The sequence below is a fragment of the Macrotis lagotis genome, chromosome 2, assembly GCF_037893015.1.
Source record: "Macrotis lagotis isolate mMagLag1 chromosome 2, bilby.v1.9.chrom.fasta, whole genome shotgun sequence".
NCBI lineage: Eukaryota > Metazoa > Chordata > Mammalia > Peramelemorphia > Peramelidae > Macrotis > Macrotis lagotis.
In genome coordinates this window covers 145,196,643-145,221,261 of record NC_133659.1, presented here as the reverse complement: position 1 = coordinate 145,221,261, position 24,619 = coordinate 145,196,643, and the positions used below count along the sequence as shown (strand labels likewise).

The following is a 24,619-nucleotide window of genomic DNA, read 5'->3' as shown; positions in this document are numbered from 1 at the left end:
GGGCTGGGGAAAGACCAAGCTGCTGGCTGTGTGCCCTGAGGGCTGGGCTCCACATGCTTGCTCTGGCAGAGGTCCCCCCCTACCATTTTCCCACTTTGTGCCTGGTGCTCCTCGGGGTGCAGCTCAGGAGACTCCCCCACTGCTGTGAGCCGTGGCTCCCAGTGCCCTGGGGCTGCCTCCGGGAGGCTGAAGTTCTTTCACTCTGTCAGGCCACCCCTCTGGCGGCCGCCCCTCTGACCCTGGGGAGCAGAGCCTTTCTGCTCTTTTCCAGGTTACCTTGAGTAGGAGAACTGCCTCACTGGGTCCCTTTGTGGGTTCTGTCTCTCGAAAGTTTAGTTAGAGTCCTTAGCTTAGGAGTTTTATCAGAGAGCTCCTAAGACTCGATCCCTTCATGTCGCCATCTTGGCTCCGTCCCTCTCCAATTGGTTCTTTATCCCAATAGTCACAACAACTATTCCAAACTTTCATTTTTCTCAAGCTTCTCACAATGCCTTCCTCCACCTTTCCATATCTAACTCTTCAGGTGAGGATCTAGTTCATACATTTCTGAAAAATCTAGGCCAGTCTTTTCCCCTTCTCACCTCTCAATCTCTTCCTTTACTCCAGTCACTAACAAAAATTATTAAATCAAACATTAACCCGTAAATGTGATGCTTTCCCCTCCCATCATATCCCACAGATTGCATTTATTCTTTCCATCTTTCAAACCTATAATCTCTTTTTATCAACTATGAACAAATACAGGTCTTCTCTAGTCTTAGAAACCCCTTACCTAGATCCTATTATCCCAATGAATTCTACTAACTACCATTTTAATCTCTCCTTTCTTTTTCAGTTAAATTTTAAAAAACCTAAAAACAATCTACATTAGTTGCCTTCATTTCTCTCACTCTCTTCCATTCTTCTGCAGTCTCTTCCAAGCTTCATCACTCAACTGATTGTACCAGCTTCAAAGTTATCAATGATCTTTTAATTGCTTAATCTAATGATCCTTTTCCTCAATCTTCATTCTTCTTTGTCTTTTTTTTACCTTACTGCTACCTTTAACATTGTGAGTCTCTCCTCTCTGGTTTATTGTGAAACTGATTTCTCTTGGTTCTCCTAATTATTTGGCCACTTTTCAGTTTCCATTGCCAGGATCATCATTCATGCCAGGCTTTCTAAATTTCTTTACCTAAAGACTGCCAGATTTCATATATATATATATATCCTTTCCTAGTCTCTTTTGCCTGCAGTCAGTCAGTGCTTTCCTCTTAAAATGGAGGTTCTTGGAGTCACTAACCAATTAGAGAGAGAGGCCTTAGGGATAGAGGGTAGGTATATCATTGTGTGAAGTTCAGGGTGTATTGAGCTTTCAGAATTAAGAGGTTTTGAGTCATTGTAGGGAAAAGACTCAGAGAGTCAAAAGTGAAATCTGGAGAGCAATGAAAACATCCAAAGTGAAGTGAAGCCATCTGAAAATGAATTTTTAAATCGTAATTCCCTCTTATTTGTTATATCCAATTAGTTGCTAAATTCTGTCCTTATAGCCACAATTCTGGTGCAGGCTCTGGAAAGTCTTGATTCAAGTCTCTTCCCAATCTAATCTCTAGTCATTTAGCAACTAAAGGGATTTTCCTAAAGTGCAGATCTATCAATAATAAATATCATTGGCTAACTACTACTTCCAGGGCCAAATATAAACTCCTTTGTTTGACCTTTAGGTTTATCACAACTTGATCTTTTTCTTTATATGTTTCTTACCCATTATTCTTTTCTTCTGTTGTGATTTTACTGCTTTGCTCCACCTCTTAGAATGCCTTGTTTCCTTCAAGAATTACCTCAAGCATTTCTTTTTTACCTGAGGTGGTCACTATCTGTTAGTATCTTTTCCTCCAGGATTGACTTCTATTTGCTTTATATGTGATCGGTATTTACTATATGTTTATTTAATATAGTTCCTTTAGACTATAACAACATATTTATTTCTCTTTTGTCTCTGTATCTCCAGCCTGTGGCACAGATTAAGTGCCTAATATAATTTGTTTACTTACTTGATGAATGTTCTAAAATCTTAACTGAAAAAAGCGAAATTTTAAGAATTATAAAATTACTCTAATTAAGTAAAATTTTAATAGGATATTTTTTACCTTATTTTTTAAATAAATTTCCACCTATGCTGTAATAAATAAATCAGTTTTTACTCTGTTTCCTTAAGGCAATGGCAGAAATGATGGCTGAAAATTATCATAACATATGGGCAAAGAAAAAGAAACTGGAACTGGAGGCTAAAGGTAATATTTCTTTTGATAAAAGTAACTTTTTCCTCCCCAAAGGAAAATTAATGTCTTGAATAGTACAAGAAGTCAATAAAGGAACCCTAGGTCATTATATGGCTTTTGATAATTACAGTTCAAGACTAATGGTTCATAATCTCCTCATATATATCTGAAAGATGAGAGGAATTTTGTGTCCAGCTACTGTTAGAAAGAGGCAGCTCAGTTGCTTAGTGGATAGAGCTCTGGGCTTGGAGTTGGTAAGACTTGAGTTCAAATAGTGCCTCAGACACTGGCTAGAAGATCCTGGTCATGTCACTTAAACTCTGCCTAATCCAATGGAGAAGGAAATGACAAACCATTCCAGTACCTTTGCCAACAATAGTATTGTTATGGTCCATGGAGTCACAAAAAGTCAGATTCAGCTTATAGATTCAACAATTGTTAGAGGAATGAAGAGCCAAGAGACAGAGTTTCTGGGTAAAAGATAATCATTTTATTAATTAGGCCATCAATAAATTTATGGTTAGTAGTTTCAGTAGTCAAAGACAAAACCATGGAGATCACTAAATGCTTAAATACTTTTGGGAATGGAGGTGCCCCTGAGAGGTAAATATCAACCTTGATTATAGAACAATTAATGAAATGATAGACATATTAATGAGGATATGGACTAAAAGTCTGGAGCTCCGCCTTCTGAGAATGTGACTTAGTCATGAGACTCAACCTCCTCCAGCAATCTGAGTAAAGGAATCCATCTCTACCTAGATCAGGCTGGGTTATGCTTAAATTCAAAAGGAGAAGGGGGAAGGACTTGCAAAGGCTTAGACTTAATATTTTAGGGCTGGAATTTGCCAACATTAGATCCCATTTACATTCTGAACAAAAGTAATTCTCCTCCTTAGGTGGGACCCACCCAAGATCTCTAGGTAGGTACTCTGAGGATTAGACCAAACTCCTCTATCATCCTTGTCCTTCAGAGATCTGATGATGGACCTTCAGGAACTGGTCCCTGAAGGAGAAAATTAAAAGGAAAGAACCTTAATCTTAAGTAATTGGTTGTTAATGCATTAGAAAAATAATCACTTCTTTCACTAGAAAACTTTTTTTCTAGTCTCAAGGACTTTTATGTGAATGAATTTTTTGGAAGCTTGACTGACATACCTTAAGCAACTGGATACTTATTCATTAAACTGCTAGATTTGGAGGGCCCTATACCTGGAATGTCCTATCTGCCTGGCTTACCCTCCAATTTACCCATTCAGCTTGGACCTTCCTTCCTCAGCTTTTCCCCAAGGCTCACAGATCATTAATATTGTTATTCCATTTGTCACTATCTTATCCTACTACCCTTGGCCAGGGCATACTTTCCCTTACTCATTCTTTTCCTTTCCTACCTGTTCCATTCTTTACTGTCTCCTTTCTTCCCTTTCTTTTAAAATATGTTGATTGATCTAATGTATATATCCATTACCTGTAACAAGAACTTTGCTGATTCAAGTCTAGATAATCAGGGATCATATTTATAGATGGATAGGAAAAACTGAATGACCATTTCAGGTGGAAGGGCATAAGATCAGTGTGAACCAAGAAGAAATAGCAGATCTAAAGATCTGTCAGTCTTTTTAAGGGTTTATTGACTTTTGAAGTGTGTTGTTTTAATATACAATTTGGTGTATTTGTGGGTCTGTAGTATGTACAAGTATGTGTGAGTATATTGAAGAATAAATAGATCATACATGGTATCATAGAAACCTTTCAAGATTGATATTATCTATAGATTCTAGAAAACAAACGAAAAGAGAAGAAAAACTCCAAACTAATTTGCATATAAAGGTGATTCTCAACGTAGTAATTTTTGAGAAATATTGTTCATTTTTGCTGCTACAATCTTGCTATGATGTTTCATTATAATGCACTGGTGAACTTGGATTCTTTAATTTTGTGCCAGGGAAGTATAAGAACTGATAGACTCTGGGAACAAGAATCTGGGAACGTTTCAGTATATATCTGATAACGTACTTGATGCTGCTTGTCCTAGAACCATCCTAGCTGAGTTCAAAGAAACCTTTTGCTACTTTGATCATTGGACGTGTAACCTTATTTTAGACTATAGAAACTTTAAGAAACCTTTTCATAATTCATAGGAGTATAAGTGCTACAGGAGAAGAAGGAATGTTCACATCAACAAAGTCACAAAGCCTTCAACTATTTGTGGATATTGCAAAGATAATTAAATTTTTTGACTCTGTTAATAAAAATTTACTAAGTACCTATTATGTGCTACATAATGTGCTATGGATACGAAAAGAAGCAAAAGCTTTTACAGTGCTAATATTTAATGGGGGGAGACAGCATGCAAGCAGATATATTCAAAGTAAGCTATTGATAGAATAAATAGGAAGTAATCAACAGAAGGAAGACATTGGAATAAGAGGACTTGGGGAAAGCTTTCTGTAGAAGGTGGAATTTTAGTTGAGAAAGGTAATGTCTATATAGTATTACCACAGCAGAACTGAATATAGCTTAACAGTGCATTATTGATTTTTCAATGCTTATTTAGTGTCATAGCAGAACCCAAATATATCAGCCTTGCTCTTCATAGATAAATAAATCAAACAACAATTAAAATAATTACATTAGCACATATATCATAGCATTGGATCACAGACTTAGAACTTGAAAGCATCTTTTGCAACAATAATAATGTCTCCTGTCCCTGGGATAAAATTTGAATGAGATTCCAGTTCTTGCCAGATGTCAACCCTATTTGTAGGAATAATATTAATAGAAAATAATGTTATATATGACTTGTCTATCCATATATTATTTGAACTATATCTAGAGAAATGAGAATATCTTTCAGTTAAAACAATGATTATTTTCTTTCCCTCTACTACAAATTCTTTACTAGGGTCCTTTATTCTGTTTCTATTGTTTTCAGATTTATCTATTAGGATATTTTTTAACTCTCTTCAGTGTTGTAAATTAAGTTGACAAATAAAGATAATTGTGTAGGATATAAATTGATTGAATATTTTGTCCTGGTCTTCTTAGAAGTCAAAAAACAACAACATAACTGTTAATTATAATAAATTTTAGAAAAAATATTCAATACTAAAAATATATTTTCCATAAAATTCCTAAAGCACTTTATTTCACTCTGAATTTGATTTTGCTGTAAGTCAAACCATGTCCTCATTATAAATAGTGATGTATAAGGAATCTTTCTTGGTATTTCATGGAAAATTTATTATTTATTGATGCTAGCACTGTGGGACTCCACAGTCTATTCTGTATGTCTGTTTATAATATAGTTGATGTTCATTAGCATTTTCGATGTTTGATATATTGCAAAATATTTTTTCTTCAATTGTGACATAATACTATCATCTAATCATCAGGCAGATTCATTACAGCAACTCCATTTCCACAGATTTTATTATTAATTTATTATTAATCAAACACTGAACTCCTTCAACAGGCAGTATACCATATTTTTCCTTTCTCTGTTTTAGATTGGAAAAAAAAATTGTCATCCTAAGAATTGGCAGCCAAATCAGAGACTGTACAGTATTATTTTTTATAAGTCTAGATATGCACCAAGAATAATGAAATGAAATGTTCAATTTTCAATGAGTTATTTCAGGAATTTTCTTATGATGTCTGTTTTCACTATTAGAACACCTTTTAGACCTTAGCTCAAGCATGTTGTCATGCTTTAGAAAGTGTAAGGGTGAAAGATCTAATGGAAACTTTTTTTTAAAAATTTTCAAAAATTTATTAGATGATATCATCACCAGAAAATTTTCTAATGAAAAGGATGGAGGCTATAGTTAGACCCAATAAAGTATTTTTCACTTGTCAGAAATAATTTTTTAAATTAATATTTTTTGTTTTCCAATTACATGCAATACTAATTTTTGTAAGTTTTGAATTGTATAATTCCCCCCTCCTCCTTCCCTCCCCATCCCCCATATAAGGCAGTTGGATAATCTTTACATTGTTTCCATGCTATACATTGATTGAAATTGAATGTATTGAGAGAGAAATCATATCCTTGAGGAGAAAATAAAATATTAGAGATAGCAAAATTATGTAGTACATAAGACTTTTTTTTTTTAAAAAAATGAAGGTAATAGACTTTGTTTTTGTTTTTTTGCAAGGCAAATGGGGTAAGTGGCTTGCCCAAGGCCACACAGCTAGGTAATTATTAAGTATATGAGACCAGATTTGAACCCAGGTATTCCTGACTCCAAGACCGGTGCTTTATCCACTATGTCACCTATCCACCCCCTAATGGAAACTCTTAAAGAATTGTGAGGAATACAGATTCTTTGCCATTCTTTCCTATTTAAATGTGTGTAACTGTGCAAAGGGTATTTAATTTGTGTGTGAGGGGACCATTTGAAAATTGGACAAAAAAAGTTTAGATATGATATGATCAAAAAAATCTGAGTCCATTGAAGATTTTTGAGATTTATTGATAAGTAATATTTACGAATGATTATTCTGTGGTGTAAAAAATTAAATGCAAGGAAATCATGTGTTTTCAGCATATCTCTATGAGACCTCTGGAATAGTCGGGGCATTATGACAAAAAGGGTATAATACAATAGTAATAAAAAGGAGAGAACTTTAATAGACTCAGCAAAGTGTATACTTACTTTTAAAGGCCATGAGGAAGAAGCAGATCCATCTAAGAAGATAGCAGAGAGATAGCAGGAGATAAATAAAAAAGTGTATACAAATTAGATACTGTACAAGGTTTAAAAATGGGAATAAGAAAGCTCTAGCAACTGAGGAAAATGCATTTGGTAGGAAACAATTGAATTAATTCCATATTGTGTTCTTTTTTTTTTTTGATATTCTAGTAGGAGGTGGCAACCATCCTCTTCTGGTACCCTATGATACTTTGACAGCAAAAGAAAAAGCCAAAGATAGAGAGAAAGCACAGGATATTCTCAAGTTTTTACAGATAAATGGCTATGCAGTATCGAGGTAAAGTAATAAATTATTTAATAATAGTAATAGTAATAAATTATTTATTTTTCAACAAATATTTAAAAATAAAGATTAAATACTAAGGAAGCTAAATGGTTCCCCGCTAATTGTCACTTTGGGGTCTGGTGTTATATTTGTATATTCAAAAAGAATAGAATAACAAAGTTGTTTATTTTTCAATGAACAACCCAAAACACTAACTTTTCTTTTTTCAATCTATAATTCTCATCCACAATTACAGATTCACTTATTATTAATTATGTTTTTAAATTTTATCGTAATATTACACAAAAACTCATGCTTTTAAGATTTTTTCCCCTAAAAATATTGAAGCTTTTTCTCTGATGGATTTATGATAAAAAATGCTATCCACTCCAAAGAAAGAGCTGAAAGTGTCTGAATACATACTGAAGTGCACACACATACACACACAAAAGATTATTTTTCCTAAATGGAACTTTTACCAGTTCAGAATAAATTATTAATTAGTTTTTAATATCAAATCAGTAGTACATATCCATCAGGGATTATTTAAAAGTCCTTGTTTTGAACTACTTTTGTAAGTAGTAATATAGGGATAATAGTTACTCTAAGAAGTATTCTTATATTTTATAAAATTTAATTATTTAGTTGACCTTGTAAAATCTTAGTTGTGTTGTATTTTATTTTTAAGGGGATTTAAAGATTTGGAATTGGACACACCTTCAATTGAGAAACGTTTTGCCTATAGTTTCCTTCAGCAGCTCATCAGATATGTGGATGAAGCTCATCAATATATTTTGGAGTTTGGTATGATACCCATAATCCTTTTAGTAACAAAGGCATTTTTGCACACTTGAGTATAAGATTGTTAATATCAGTGCATAGAAAATAAAAGAGATTGTGAGACAGTCTTTGATACTTAATCTTCCATTTATTAATTGAATATACCCTCATACTAATCTATATATCTATCGGGCATTAGTATATTACTAATTTTTAAATGTGAATAAATTTTGGGTGAGTTCCTCCCATCTTATTTACCAAAGTATGATTAGTAGTTTTGATTATGAAATATTTGTTCTCAAAACCACAAAGAAAAGAGAAACCAGTTAAATAATGTATAATGGAAAGGAAAAAAGGTAAGAAATTGATTACAACCCCAGATCTCTCAAATTTTAGTTCTTTGACAAGTCAATTAATTGCCCTCAAGGCTAGTTTTTTCATCTATGAAATGCCTCTGTGCAGGACACTGTATAAACTATAGACATTCTATGAAATATGCATTTGACAACAGGGACAAATGGAAGACTATATTTTAAACAAGACTGGAGAGTATGATTCTTTGTGATACCATTTGAAGTCTACAACATATTTGTTATATTTCAACAACCATGGATATTTATCCCAAACTCCTCAATTTCATGCACTGATGATATTTGGCTCTACTCTCTAAGTTACTCCTAATACAGTCATTGTGTCATTACTGCAAATACCACTTGACCAGAAAGTTAGAAAAATGACAGTTTAGTGAAGAAGAGTCAACATTCTTAGTAAAAGTAGGTACTTAGATAGATAAAGCCCTCAAAGGTCAATGTTGTCCTGATGTGGACAACACTTATCAATATGAATAATTTATGGTTCCGGGGGTCTTCAAGGTATCAGTAACATTTTGTCTCAGATTTCTTATTATTAACTTTCTGAGCTATTCTAGTATCAATTAGCCACAATTAGCCAATTGTGCTGACCCACAAAAAATACAGTGTATTCTTCTTAAAAAGCATCAAAGCTTAGTGAATAGAGAATTAGCTTTGGAATCAGGAAAACCTGTTTTCAAAGCCTGTCTGACACATATTGGTCTCATATCCATGGGTAAGCCTTTTCTCAGTGCCCCTAAATAATTATTAAATAAGATTGCATCACAACTGAATTACTCATCTGTATTAGTGAAGGGAGTTTTCTTCCTGGGAATTCCCTGTACTAGTAAAATCAGAGATGCAGACACCCCTTTCAACTCTCTCCCTAAATTTTAATTATGTTCTACCTTAATATTTATGTGTGAGAAGAGAACAATTAGGATATACTTGCAAACCTCAGATAATTGAAAGCATGTCAGATGAAAAAGAGATTCTATTAAATCAAAGAAGAGAAAACTACAATTTGTGAATTGAGTTTATAGATAATTTATAGATTTGACTCATTGTTAAGGACAAACTTCCTAAAACATATCCAAATAGATAAAAATCAGCAAAAATAATATAATCCCAATTTATTGCATTTTCTCTAAGTCATTTATAAACTGAATGACCCCTCATCATAATCACTTGAGAGGCTTCATGCTTTATTTAGCAGTTGACCTAGGTGACTATTAAGATCCTCCCATACTTTAGAGATTATTTGTCCTATGTCAAATTGAATGTTATTTTTTTTCTAAATAATGGGGAAAATCTAAGATGTTTTTTAGGCTGTTATCTAAATTGTCTTTTGGAATACATTATATGTTATCTAATCTTATTTTTGAGTTTTCAGATGAGATGTTTTGATTGGAGAGTTAGGACCTGAGAAGCAGCATAGCATTTTGAATATATTTATGATGTTGAAGCCTGGAAAACCCAGCTTAAATTCTGCCTCTACAATCATTAATTGGGTGACCAGTTATAAGTGCTTTGCTTCTCTTCCGTCCTAAAATCCTCAATTCCCCAAAATTCTAGAGACTAAGATCAGTGATGAAAGCCTATCAACAGTTTTGCAATTCCATCTTCATTACCACTTCTTCAATGTCATTCTCTATTCCATGAATGTTGAAGAGTTCTTGATGGCAGATTACATTTTTCTGAAAAAGTTTTTCTTCCATATATCAGAAATAATTCAAATTATTTCTAAAAATGTATTGTAATATAAGTTGTATATACTCTAATTTGCCACTCTGTTTAAAAAATATTTCTGTACAATACATTAGCATCTGTTATTCATAGTCCCAAATCTCAGTGTTATTATATTATTTTGTTTTGTTTTTATTGAACTTCACAGGGTAACATATTGAGTGGGGTTCTATTATTCTAAATTAGTTACTTTGATGCTGAAATACTAGAGTGATTTTCAGTTTTTGAGTGCTATATCCATTTACAAACTTTTCGTTTTTACAGATGGTGGCAGCAGAAGCAAAGGGGAACATTTTCCTTATGAACAGGAAATAAAATTCTTCGCTAAAGTACAGTATACTCTTATAGTCATTGCAGTGTTTGTTCATAAACTATGGTATTTTATTATTTGCCTGTGTGTATGATGCATTTGTATGAAAATGTGAATTTTACTTGATGATATAGAAATGTAAATATTCCATGGCATGAAGAATGCATGAGTCCCATGAAAAATGTTCTCCCCTGCTTCACAGCACTTTGTCTAATGCTTCCTCTTCTCTCCCTGTTTAGAATCCTAAATAGCAATTAAATAAATTTTATCAAAATATAAAGTTGTTTGATTTTAAAGCCCCCATATTGTATGAGTTATACTTATTAGAATGGGAATATATCATTCTTTCTTTCTCAATGAGAACATTTTAGCAACATTGTGGCTTTAAAAAGTGGCTCAGTATCTTTTGAATAAAGAGAAGATATACCTCCTGAAAATATTTCTTGTGTATAAATAAAACAATTCAAAATAAGACTGACATGCCATGAGTTTATTTAAATCCCTACTTAAGTCAGTAATTAGTAGGTGGTGAGAAGGATAATGCATTCTCTATCACCAATGTTTACCTATAAATTTTTTCTTGGTATTTAATTATTTATGATCCTCTACTGTCCCATTAAATCTGTGGTAAAATGAACTGAGAAATGTCTTTAAAGTAATTTTAATCTTATTTAGACATCAAATGATAATTAATTACTATTAATGCCTAATACAGCCTGGTACTAAAATATTTTGTGGAGGGAACTAAGAATTCTAAAATCACCTTACAATTAAAACTTTCTTTGGTCACCTTCCCAGTTGGAGGTAGTCTGTTGAGCTAAAGGAACAAAATTTAGAATCGTGCTGGTGAATGACATAGCTATGAATATGGGAGGACTTTTTTGCATGGAATTTTAATTTTTACCATACTCTCAAAACATACACTGTTCATTTTCAAAGCACTGAGTACACTTGAGATGATAGATTGTTTTTTTTCTCTGTTTTCATTTAGGTTGTACTTCCTTTAATCGATCAATATTTCAAAAATCATCGTTTATACTTCTTATCTGCAGCAAGCAGGCCTCTTAGCACTGGAGGACACGCATCCAACAAGGAAAAAGAAATGGTGACTAGGTAAACATAAATAAATATTTTGGATTAGTTAAGACTAAATTATATATGTGTATTGAGATTTGAGGATGGAATGGAATAGAGGGAAGAAAAATTTTATGCTACTTCTAATCTGGTCCCTGCTTATTAGGATGATATAAGAAGAGAAGTCATTGGGTGCATGTTCTAGCTTCTGAGTTTTATTATAGGATAATGCTAAAAATGATGTTGAAAAGCTAGGATTTAAAATAGAAGTAATTAATCATGGACTAAACATGTGAAGCAAGCAAGATGGGAGATATGTTGATATCAGTATTGTAGCAAAAATTGGTGTATGAACAATTATTTTTACATTTATTTAAATCTGATGATTTTGAAAATGAATTATAAGAAGACAAAGTAACTTATATGTGTGTGGGTATGTATATAAAGGCCAAAATCAGAATATAAATGAAAATTACATTATGCCTCTCAGTCCAACTTCCCACCACATGTTCTCTGTTTTACAAAAATCAGAATATACATTGTAGACTTAGTATAGATTTCTTTATCACTTATGGAGTTGTTTCCTCTCAAATATATACACCTGTTTTTCTATTTATGTATTTGTCTACCTATCTTTAGTTAGAGTTACAATAAAATGACTTTTTTTTCAGCCCCTTTCAGGTATATCCATAAATATTTGAATGAAAATGAAAAACTTTAGCTTATTCCTTAAAACACAGACATTTTTCTTAGTCTTTAGCTAGAGTCTAATGCCAACAGGGAAAGTTAGGGCCATTAAATTCTTGGTGGATATATGACTAGATAAAATGAAACTCAGGGAAATGTATCACTAATGAAACAAAAAAAATTAGCTTTCATGATTATGTTGTAGATTTAGGAAATTGGATTCATATTTTAAAGTTCTGGTTCTTATAATATCATGACTGATTATACTCCATCTTAGGTTGGGTTCTCAGTGACTTGGCAATGGTTAATTTCTTGTTGTTCTCTTTTTACTTCCCTTTTGTGTTTTTTCTACCAAGCCCATCTCTCCACATAAGTTAGAGATTGAAAAGAAAAAGACCCAACATCCCCCATGATTCTGAAACAAAGCACAATTTTTAATGCTTGAGAAAGCAGCTTAATTTTTATTAATCAAAAGCAAATGTTCTGGGGCAGCTAGGTGGCACAGTGGATAAAGCACCGGCCCTGGAGTCAGGAGTACCTGGGTTCAAATCCGGTCTCAGACACTTAATTACCTAGCTGTGTGGCCTTGGGCAAGCCACTTAACCCCATTTGTCTTGCAAAAATAACCTAAAAAACAAACAAATGAAAAAAAGCAAATGTTCTAATAATAATAATAATAATAATACATGTTATTGTTAGAATCTTCATTATTAAGAGAAGAAATAATAAATACTAAAACATGGATATATTTGAAGATGTGGATTCCCTCCATATCATACATTAGTGTTCTTCCCTTACCTTTAAATGAGATAGATTTCATCTTTCCAGATCACTCAGATTGTATTGAGGGCACTCCTGCTTCTTTTGAACTGATCCCCTAACTAATGAAGTTGTATCTCATGGGAGTCTGGACTTTCTGTCAGCAAAAACTCAGTTTATCCTTCCCAGTCTTGAATAGCTAACTTTTTTTTACTCTAATCCTGCTCTCTCTAACGCATTCCTGTGGAGAAGGAAATTTGTCTCATTTAAGATTGTTGTGTTAGTTTGAGTTTATTAAAAAGATCGTTTCCAGAGGGGAGATGCATAACATAGACACACACAGACACACAGACACACACACAGACACAGAGAGAGACACACACACACACACATACACACAAACACACATATATATGCTGTAGAAAGTAAAACAAATCAATATTGTAAAAACAACCCCATTAAACAGAAAAAGTAAAACCAGTCAGTTTCAAAGTTTTGCATTCCCTGACTTGTATTTCACAATTCTTTATCCTTTATTAATGTTCACTCCTTCCTTTTAGCTTAGCTCCATCTCAAGCCTATCATCAGTCTGAACCACCTTCAGGCAATCTAGCTTTTGTGTCTTTGGGCTGTTCTATCCCCACTATATAATTTGTATTTACTTTCATTAACTCTTTGTATTTACTTTCATTTTTTTCTAAGGACCAGTCATTAATTTCTTCCCCCTTGATAAATTTATTAATTGTTAGTTAGATTTTGAGTCTTCCTACCTATCCTCTCATTTTAGAGCTAAAGAAACTAAGACCAGAGCATAGAGTATAAGAAATTTTTCCATGGAATAAATCTATAGTCAGTTGTAGAATTGTAAATCTTCTTAATCTTGTTCTCAATTGTGTTCTGTTCAATACTGCATGATATGCTACTAATGCTAGCAACCAATTACTCAAATATTAAGTTTAGTCCCTCAGGAAGACATATGGATTTGAAAACTTGACATGATGCTGTGCCTCTATCATTACTGATTCTCCTCTTTTACCACTTTTTCTGCTCAGGTTTTAAAATACTGGTGAATTAGAGCTGACAATTGCTAGAAGAGATCTTAGGTACAATCAAGTTCAATTCCTTCATTTTACAGATGAGGAAACTGCGGCTTAGAGAAATTAAGTGACTTACTTGCCCAGGGTTATATGGTAGTAACTGGTAGAGCTGATATTCAGCTGATATGGTCTTTTGATCATAACTTAATTCTTCTTCCTGTACATCATGCATATTTTTTCCCCTTTCAGCACCTGGGAATAAGTTTTCATCAGTTATAATCTGGACTCAGTTTTCCTAGCTGATTTTTAGATTTAATAAAAAAAAAAAAGCAATTTTTTATGATTTCAATGCATTTAAATGAGATGTAGCAATGTTTTGTCAGTCCTTTAGAATAAAAACTTAACTATATTTGTCTCATAGAGAAATTATTTTAATTGAATAAAATAGCTAGCAAGATAATTTTCTTTAAGAGTTCTTGCAAATATGATATTGAAATTCACTAGTGTTTTTAATTTCACATTTCAACAGATACGTTATATTTTTATTGGCATAAAATCCAAGTCTTTGTTTTATACATATAATATCTGTAAATATACAGACAATTCCAGATACATTTGAAGTAGAAGTTGGAAGGACTCAACTAAAAGATATTTTTTAAAATTCTAATTTATTTTTGAAACATTTGCCCACCAAGCAAAAAAAAAATTATTACATTGTATATATATATATATTATTACATTGTATGTATATATATATACAGATGTTTATCTGTCTAAATCTTTCTATCTGTCTGTCTATCTATCTATCTATCTATCTACCTGTGTTTGATAGATAAATGATTTCATCAGTATAGGTACTCTTCCTATTGACAGATTGAAACTCTAACATGCTTTCTTATTTTTTACAGTTCTTGTCTTGCTCTCTCCTAGGTCCTTCAAATAGGATTCAACAGACTAGAGGTCTTTCTCTTAGTCTTTGGTATCTTAGTGGAATTAATTCCATACCATTAGTATCTTTTATTATATTTATGTACAATAAAGTCTTAATACAGCAAACTGGTAGTGACTATGAGTTTTCAAAGGCAATACAATCAGAAGTATAAATTCTTCCAGGTCCTAGCAGTCTGAAAAGGTACACATAAAGGCTTAGAATTATGTCTCTAGTTTGACAGCATAGGCTAAGATGATGTGATTCTTTACCAAACTAGATAACGAAAGTCATTAGAGAAAATATTTTTTTTTTGCTACAAAAAACCTCAAATTGCATGCACATATGTTGATGGTGTATGTTTTATTGGTTTTGTCTTATATTTAATCCCTGAAAGTGTCTCATACTTTAAAATTTTAATTTTTAATTTAATTTTAATATTAATTTAGCTTATTAATATATATGTACAAGTGGTAGGACATTTATAGATGTGCGTGACTGTCTTCTTACCAGCCCTTCCATCTCTATGGTTCTATAATTATGACTAAACACCATACTCAGGGAGTTAAATTTATGAACCTGTTTCCTTGTTTTAGAAGCTAAATTGCATGGGAGTATGAGGGTATCTAGTTATACTTTAGTTTTCCTGTAGCACTAAAGGAAACTTTAATCAAGAACATATATGTTATTGTTAGAATCTTCATTGCCAGAGGTAATATGAGCAAGTGATATGAGGTGTCAACAAAAAACCAATGTATCCTCAAGATGCATAAATAAAAGTATATCTATCCAAATCAAGGGAGATTCTAGTCCAATAGTACTTTGTCATAGTCAGAACACAACTAGAGGATTCTGTTTAGTTCTGGCTGCCATGTATTTTAAGGAGATTGATGAGCTATAGTATATCTACAAGAAGACAATTAGGAAAGTAAGCTGTATATCTAAAAGAAGAAAACTAAGAAAGTGAGAAGACAGGCCACCATAGCAAGTGAGGATTTAGGAAGATTAATTCAGAGAAGGGAATACATAAACCCGACATGGGGTAGACTGGAGGGCACATTAACTCTAAATATTTGAATGACTGTCATGAGAAAGAGAGATTTGCTTTATTTTCTTGTTCACTCCAGGAACAGAATTAGGATTCTCTAAATTGCAGAAAAGCAAATTTTGGCTTGGTACTAGGAAAAACATTTAATAACTAGAGTTGTCCAAATATGAGTTTCCCTTCACTAATGAACTTGAAGTGAAGAAGTGGGATGACCATTTATTTGTATGTTCTATTGTTCAGAAAGTTGCAACTTAGGTATGAGTTTGATTAGATGATCTCTGAGCTCCTTCCATTTCTGAAATTTCATGCTTTATATTGTATTCCACCTTCCCTCTCTCTCTCCCCCTCCCCTCTGTCTCCCTCCTCTCCACCCCATTCAGTTAATTGCTTGTTGACAGAATAGGCTAAGATGATGTGATTGCAGAAATACCATTTAATTAATAATGTAAAAACAACTCTTTGTACCAATAAATGAAAAGTAATTGTAGTTAAATAAATGCATCTTTATTATTTAAGATCATGGGTAAAATGTAAAAAGCTTGATCTGGCAGACAGAAGACTTGAGTATTAATTCCTATTCTGCTGCTTTTGTGACTATCAACATTTCCCTTCCTTTCTCTAACTTTCAGTTTTCTCATCTGTAAAATGAGATGATCCTCATTGTCCCTTCCAGTTCTGCATCTTTGACCCTCTGGCTACAATTCTTAAGTCAGTTTTTTCCAAACATAATTCAGCATGACAACATATCTGAATTACCTGGGTTCAAGAATAGTCCTGGTGGAAAGCGAAAATTGGAGAGCATGGGAGAGAACCTTGAGAGCCAGAGTATAGAACTAATTATTAAAATATACTAAGTGATACACTGAAACCTCCTGAGTGTTTGTATAAATATTCAACTCTGTTTAAGAACATAGAAGGATCCCTTTTGCAGATAATTTGTACTGAAGGTAGCTTAGAGAAGCTATACTTATGAATAGGTGGGGCACATAAAAATAGCATCCCACTCTATAATGTAGTCTCAGTTATCTGTTTTTCTTTATAAGAAAAATGTCACAGATCATGTATCTTACTTTAATAGAATAACTCCTTGAGAAGTATGTGATATTTTTTTTTACAACTTTCAATTATAGTAAAGAGATTAATACGTGGCTATTGCCTCCAGGCTATTCATGAAATTTTCAATAGGTAGGATGACTTATCTGTTAATTTTCTTTAGTAAATCCCTTCTTGAATTAACCTTTTGAGGGTAGTACTATCACATAAAAGGGATCCATAATTTTAGTTTATATGGTTAAGATTATCAAAGTAATATAGCACTGAATCAAATCCCTCTTTCTGTGGCCAAAGGTTGAACTTCAAATCACAATCAAATGTTATACGTGTGAAGCTGTTGATCATAAGTGAAAATGAATAAAATGCTGATTGTGGTTCCTGTGAATCCATTATAATCACTAAAAACAAAACAATAATAACAAAAGAGCACCGAGGTGTATCACTCGTGCTACTTTCATTGGGAATCTCATTTATTTTCTAAAATTAGATGAATATGGATTTTAATCTGGTAGATATCCATTTCAAATAAATACTTGGTCTCACTTCAATTTTGAAGATACAAATGTTCATTTATTTAACAAAAAACTCTCTTCTATAATGGTTATCCTTATTGTCATTCAGAACCCAAAGGATGTAGATGGATTTACATCTTTCCAGGATAGGACTAAAGAAACATAAAAAACACCACCAGTTTTTATAGAATTTGACATCTGAATCATTAAAAGCTTTAAATTCAAATAATAGCAATCATTTAATTTGGTCATTCATTCAAAAATAATTATGGAATACCTATTGTGTGTGGAACACAGTTGTACATGCTGTTAGATTAAATAACATAGTCTTTGACCTCAAGAAACTCACAATCTAATAGCTCAAAGTTATAACTAAAATTCACTTACATGCCATCTATTCTGTTTATTACTTTTCCCTTGGAGAAGTTGATTAGTAGTATTTCAGATTCTTTTTTTTTGGGGGGGGTGTAAATAAAATGGATGTTTTGGTTAGTCCAAATGATATGCTAAAATTCGAAGTAGATTTCAGAAACATTGTTCCAATAAGCACTAAACTTTTGCTAAGCTATATATTTTCAATAATGTAAATGTTTCCAAATATTCGTTAACATAATGGAACAGGCAAAAATGCACTATCTTCTAATTTCCTTGGTTATATACCTATGGATTTCATGTAGATTGCTTCTATATTAATTAGCTTTGCTTCCAATTTTTTTTGTTTCTTTACTTATAATATGTGCTTATTTAACCATGTTTGTTAAAGAGATGCACTTAAAGATTCTTTCTTTAGTACCTTTTACTCCCATATTCTGCTCAGATAATTGATTCTTTCTGCGTGACATCATGTTGCTTTTTTCTTGCTCATATATCAGCTGTTTTTTTCTTTTTCTCTCCCTTTTCTTCTTTCTTATCATCTTTTCTCCCTTTCCTCCCTCCCTCCCTCTCTCTCTCTCTCTCTCTCTCTCTCTCTCCCTCCCTCCCTCCCTCCCCCCCTTTTTTTTTCTTTCGTCTTCAGCCTATTCTGCAAACTTGGAGTTCTTGTCAGGCATAGGATTTCACTGTTTGGTAAGGAGACCCTTGACAAATACCAGCATGGCCATCACTTGGTTTTCTTTTCCATTTTGCATTGTGTTGTGTCTTGTTTTGTTGCATGAATGCATGATTGTATGGCTGCATGCATGGTCATCATTGGCCACAAAAATGTTTCCTAGGCTGATTTTATGTAGCAATTCCTATATGGTACACTTGAGGGTATGGCAAGTTTTATTGACTAGAAATATTGTCAAAAACTTAGAAGAAAATGGTAGCTTTTTTCCATTTCCTGTTTCAGTGAATATTACCTGTAGATCTTCATATATTTCTTGATTTAAATGAATTAAAGTCCTATTACAAAGAAAATAATATGTAATCTCTAATTCATATACTGTGGACTATTCTTTTATTTTCTTATGTTCTGAATTCTAAATCTCTATTACTATTGCATTTCAGATATTGGAGCTCAATCATGAGCAATGCTTAGCAAAAAAAAAAAAATGCATCATAAGGAATTAGAGCCAGGCTTTTTGTGGTCTGGCTCTGACAAAAATAGTTTTTTTCTCCCAGATTTGAAGTATAATCACTCATTTTTCAGGATTTTTTTTTTTTTGGCCTGAACTATTTAGGGTACACTGCAATGTTGGGCTTCACATTTTACTCTAATTGCTTTTGGAAGGTGCTAGAGCAGATTTGAACTACTTTGACTACTTTTAGTGGTTTGGGAATGTTCCTGGATGATTTCAGTTTTAAAATGTTCTTTTTTGACTCTCAGATAGCTGTGCAATCTAGCTCCTGAAAGTGTCATTCCACAGGGAAAAACTAAGTCTGTGTGTATATGTGTGTGTGCATGCACACATTACACATACATTATTTTGAATCTTTCCTTTTCACTAGCCCCAAATCACTATTGGAAATAATACTGTTTATTTTCTAAAATTGTTCTTTAGTGTTAAACTATTATATTCAGTGTTTTTTCTGATAAACTTTCTGGAATTTTATATTTGTGTTGTTATTATTTTAGAAATGTACATGGGAATTAGCTATAGAATAATATCTGTTTGGTTTACTTTCATTTGAAGTTATCCATACAGAAGCAAATTTTTATGAAAATTACTCAGTCAAATTTTAATGGTAGCTTCATATTTCTCCCCTCTGTCTTGATTCTAAAAGAATGATCTAATAACTTTACTTCTGTTAAGTACATTTGTCAATGTCTCTCTGTGCCTTCTTGTGCTATAATATAGCTCTAAATTGTGCTCTGTGGTGACCACTTTCCTTATATATTATGAGTTCTTCTATTCCTTGAATATCTGTTCCATACTATTACTGCTGTTTTATGTCATTATAAAATTATTAATTGCAAAGAAATACATCAAATTTTGAGCAAGGGATGATCAATTCAGAAGTATGGTGTTGGTCTATTATTTATTCAGTCTTTTTTCAAACCTTGTTCAATTAGCTATTTCATGTTAAATCCTCCTAATATTTAAATATAAAGAATAGTATTGTTGTTATGTTATTATATAATATAATATTTAATATATTATTAGATATTTGAGTATTGTTCAATTTTGTATTATTAATCAAATACTATTCTATTATACATAATGATAACTTCCACTAGAATTCTATAAAATTCTGTAATCCTCAACTACTTATGCATTTTCATATAACTTACCTCATTTTCAGAATCTTTAAAAAATGGAATATAAAAAATTAGATGATGCCAATATATGTTACTGATGTGTTACTGATGAATTCACTCTAAACCAATTTTGAACAAATATACTTATCTAAATTCTTTAGGAAATCTTGTTTTTGAAAGTGAAAACAGTGGTGAATTCTTTTGTAAAATAATCCTTCTGCAAAACAAAGTTTCCACATTATCAATTATGCAAATTTAGGTATTCTTAAAGGATAAATACCTATAAGAATGTCATTTTCATTTATTATTTCATATTTTACATTTAAAATTTTGACTGGAATTATAGCAAAGAGATACAGCCTGAGCTGATAATTAATTTTTGTTTGGTTGGAAATTATTTTTATGATCTAGATTTCAGAATCATAGACAAATCAAAGTAGAACCACTTGAAGAAGATTATCCTTATGGTGGTAATTATAGCTTGTGATGAGTATTTGTTGGATATTGTAATCATACTCCCAAGTAAGTCATCATCTGACATCTATATTACCAAATCTCATTAATTGACTTGATAAGTGTCTACTAATGTATATCAGTTGAAGCCCCATTGAAACATATGTAGGTATTCACATATATATACACAGATCCTTTTTTGGAGATAACAATCAAGAGGCTAAAATATCTTTTATTTTAGTCTCAGAAAAGGTAAGTTATGGAAACAAGATAATTTTTTAAGATTAAAAATTCATGGGGAAATATAGCATCATATAGACATAGGTATGCATATTGAAAAATATGTTCTACAAATTGGAAATAAGTCCTGTTTCTTGGCCAGGTCTAGGTAGATCATAATTTATGATGATGGAAGCAAAGCTTGTTGGTAGAGTTAGGTAGAAATATATAACAACCCTTTTCCCCCATGATGTAGGATCTAGTATTCTCATCTTCCTCATTTTCACCTTTTTTTGGACTAGAAATTTCCTTTATCATTCTCAGGAAAGTGCCCCAGGGTCTTTTTAAAATTAATATATCTATACATAATATATCTACATATAATATATAAATTAATGTAATTTTCTACAATTACATTTTAAAGCAATTTTAATACTTTTTTTAAAACATTTTTAAATTCAAAATTCTTTTTCTCCTTATTTAGAAGACAAGCAATTTGATATAGATTATGCATGTGGAGTCATGCAAAACATTTGCAGAGTAGTCATGTTGTAAAAGAAAACAGAATAAAAAACCCAAGAAAAATGAAATTTAAAATAGTATGCTTTCAATCTTCAGCCAGACTCTATGAGTTCTTTCTCTGAAGAGGGATAGTTTTTTTTTTTTATCATAATTCTTTTGGGATTGTCTTGGATCATTGCATTGCTGAGAACACTAAGTCATTTACAGTTGATAATTTTACAATATTGCTATTACTGTGTACAATATTCTCTTGGTTCAACTCATTTCACTTTGCATAAGTTCATATGTCTTTCACGTTTTTCTGAAAGCATCCAGCTCATTATTTCATATAGCTCAATAATATTCCATCTCAATCATAGACCATAATTTGTTCAACTAATTCCCAATTATTGGACATTTCCTCAATTTTTCCACTACAAAAAAGGTACAATAAATATTGTTGAATCCATAGGTATTTTCCCTTTTATGTTATTTCTTTGGAATATTGGCCTTTAGTAATGGTAGTCCTGGGTCAAAGTTTATGCATAGTTTTATAACCCTTTAGTCATAGTTCCAAATTGCTCTCCAGAATGATTGGGTCAGTTCTCAACTTCAACAGTATATTAATGTCAATTTTTCCACATTCTTTTCAGCATTTGTCATTTTCTTTTTCTATCATGTCAACCAATCTGTTAGGTGTGGGTGTTACTTCAGAGTTGTTTTAAGTTGTATTTCTCTAATCAATAGTGATTTAGAGCACTTTTAAAATGAAAGTGACAAGCTTTCATTCTTCATCTGAAAACTACCTGTTAATATTCTTTGACCATATATCAATTGGAGAATGGTTCTTTTTTTCATAGATTTGACTTAGTTCTCTGAATTTTTGAGAAAGGAGGCCTTTATCAGAGATCTGCTGTAAAATTCTTTTTCACAGTTATGATTACTGTGTATTTCTCTCTATTCTACTTTCCTTCCTGTTTATCATACACTCTGTCATTTCACTCCATCCATCCTCAAAAATATTTTTTTGACTATCTCCCCTAATCTGCCTTTCCTTCTATCAGGAACATCCCCCTCCCTCCCTCCATCCTCTGATCACTTCCACCCCTACCTTCAATTAGCTTATCCCCTTCCTCTCCTGCTTTCCTAGAGGGTAAGATCGATTTCTATCCCAATTGAGTGTACATGTTATTTCCTCTGCACAAATTGAATCTAGCCCTGTGTGACTGAGAATTTGAACTACTTCTCCCTGCTGTTAAAGACTGTTAAAATGAAGTACCTAGGTTATGCTGAACAAAAATTTAGTAAGACCCAGACTATTGTCTCCCCAATTCTGTCCTTCCTTCTATTAAAATCCCTCTCCACTTCCACTCCTACCTCTTGTTAGCTTAGCCCCTTCCTCTCCTGCTTTTCAATAGGGTAAGAGAGAATTATGTTCCAAGTGAGTGTGCATATTATTTCTTCTACACAAATTCTGAGGTTCAAACCTTATTGCACTATTTGAATCTAGTCCTGTGTGACTGAGAAACTGGACTACCTCTTCCTGCTGCTTAGGGACTTTTAACCTAGTATCTAGGTTATGATGACCAAAACCTCAGACCCAAAGATAGATGAAAGGTGTTTTCTCACAATTCATATGTTTTATTTGCAAAGTGTTCCCATACTGATCAATCAGTTATTGTTCCTTTGTTCCTTTGATCATTACAGATACTTGGGAGGAGTTGCACACCTCTTTTTCTGAATGCAGGCAGTTTTTCTTATTCATTCTCCCCTTCCCAACTTGAAAAGTCCCTATTCTTTCCTCTAATTAGAAATCAGATTATCTTGAATTACTTCATTCTAATTAATTACCCTTATTTGATGAATTATTTTTACTTTATAAAAGTCCATCTCTCCTTGTATATAGGGTCCAGGCCTAAGCTGAGGAAAGCTAGTCCTAGTTTGATGGGCAATTGGCATGCATTGCTTAATCAGTATGCTTGAGAGATTAAACCTTTGTTTCCTCAATCATTTAATCTTTTTTTTTTTTTGCCACAGGCTCCTTCTTTGATTGTGGTTTTCAGATAGTTCCCAAATTCTCAAATTATTTCTTATTGTACTATTTTCTAGGTCATTTATTTTTTCAATGAAATATTCACAATTTCTTCTAATTTCTAATTAATTGTTTTCTTGTTTCTTGCTATCTTGTCATTAACTTCCATTTTCTCAATCCTCATTTTTAAGTAATTATTTTCCTTAGTGAGCTGTTGTACCATTTGGCCGGTTTTACTTTTTAATGAGGACTTTTCAGTAGTGAATTTTTGTAATTCTTTTCCCATGTGGCCAATTCTTTTTTAGGAAATATTTTCTTCAGTGTGTTTTTGTGCTTCTTTAATCATTTGGCTTATTCTGTTTTTAAGATTATTTTCTTCAGTATTTTTATGACTCCTTTAGCAAGCTATTGACTCTTTTGTCAGAAAAAGAGCTGTAAAGATTCCACAAAATCATCTGTAATTTTCTTGTATTGCTGCTATTTCTTTTCCCAATTTTCCCTCTGTCTTTTATTTGATTTTTTAAAAATCCTTTTTGAACTCTTCCAGGAATTTTTGAGAGGGACTGAGACCAATTCTTATTTTTTTTTTGAGGCTTGGACATAGTGGTTTTGGCTTTGTTGTCTTGTTCTAAGTTTATGTTTTGATCTTCTTTGTCACCATAGAAACTTTCTTTGATCATCAGGTTCTTTTTTAGCTCCTTACTCATTTTTCCAGCATGATATGCTTGTGCTTCTTCTTGACCTGGGTTTGCAACTCAGAACTGTGGCCCAGATCTGAGAATGGGCAATGCAACAGAGTCCTGCATCCAGTCCAGCAAATAATCAAAGCTGTCACACCTAACTCAGTTACCCCAAAAGCCTTCTGCTAGTTTTATGGAGTGCAGTATACTCCATTCTTACATCGGTGCAACAGACCTTTTCTGACAACTGTAACGATTCCCTGTCCAACAGGGGATGGATTCAGCTCAGGAGAGAAAAGAAATACATCACATTCAGGTGGGGGTGTCAGCAGGACATCTGACAGAGCCCATTGATTGAAAACATTAAACCGTTCTTATAGAAGAAAACCACAAAATTAGCATACAGAATAGAAACAATGATGTAATTTAGTTATGGACAGAAATTAACCCAGCAGGATGTGACCCAGGTCAAGAAGTTTGGAAACAGGGCTTATCAGAAACATGGCTTAACAAATAGTGAGGCCAA

At 32.7% G+C, this 24,619-nt stretch overlaps 1 protein-coding gene across 13 annotated transcripts in view; it reads left to right on the top strand.

The window, feature by feature from the left end:
- Positions 1-24,619, top strand: part of RYR2 (ryanodine receptor 2) — a 766,826-nt gene that overhangs the window by 564,434 nt on the left and 177,773 nt on the right. For 7 of the 13 annotated variants that reach the window (XM_074222939.1, XM_074222937.1, XM_074222934.1 and 4 more), the window contains 6 exons: positions 2,198-2,273; positions 7,130-7,256; positions 7,933-8,048; positions 10,385-10,449; positions 11,422-11,543; positions 18,544-18,593. In XM_074222939.1, coding sequence (XP_074079040.1) covers positions 2,198-2,273; positions 7,130-7,256; positions 7,933-8,048; positions 10,385-10,449; positions 11,422-11,543; positions 18,544-18,593 — 556 coding nt within the window. The remainder of the gene's footprint in view (positions 1-2,197; positions 2,274-7,129; positions 7,257-7,932; positions 8,049-10,384; positions 10,450-11,421; positions 11,544-18,543; positions 18,594-24,619) is intronic. The other 6 variants (XM_074222945.1, XM_074222943.1, XM_074222941.1 and 3 more) reach the window with 1 other exon arrangement.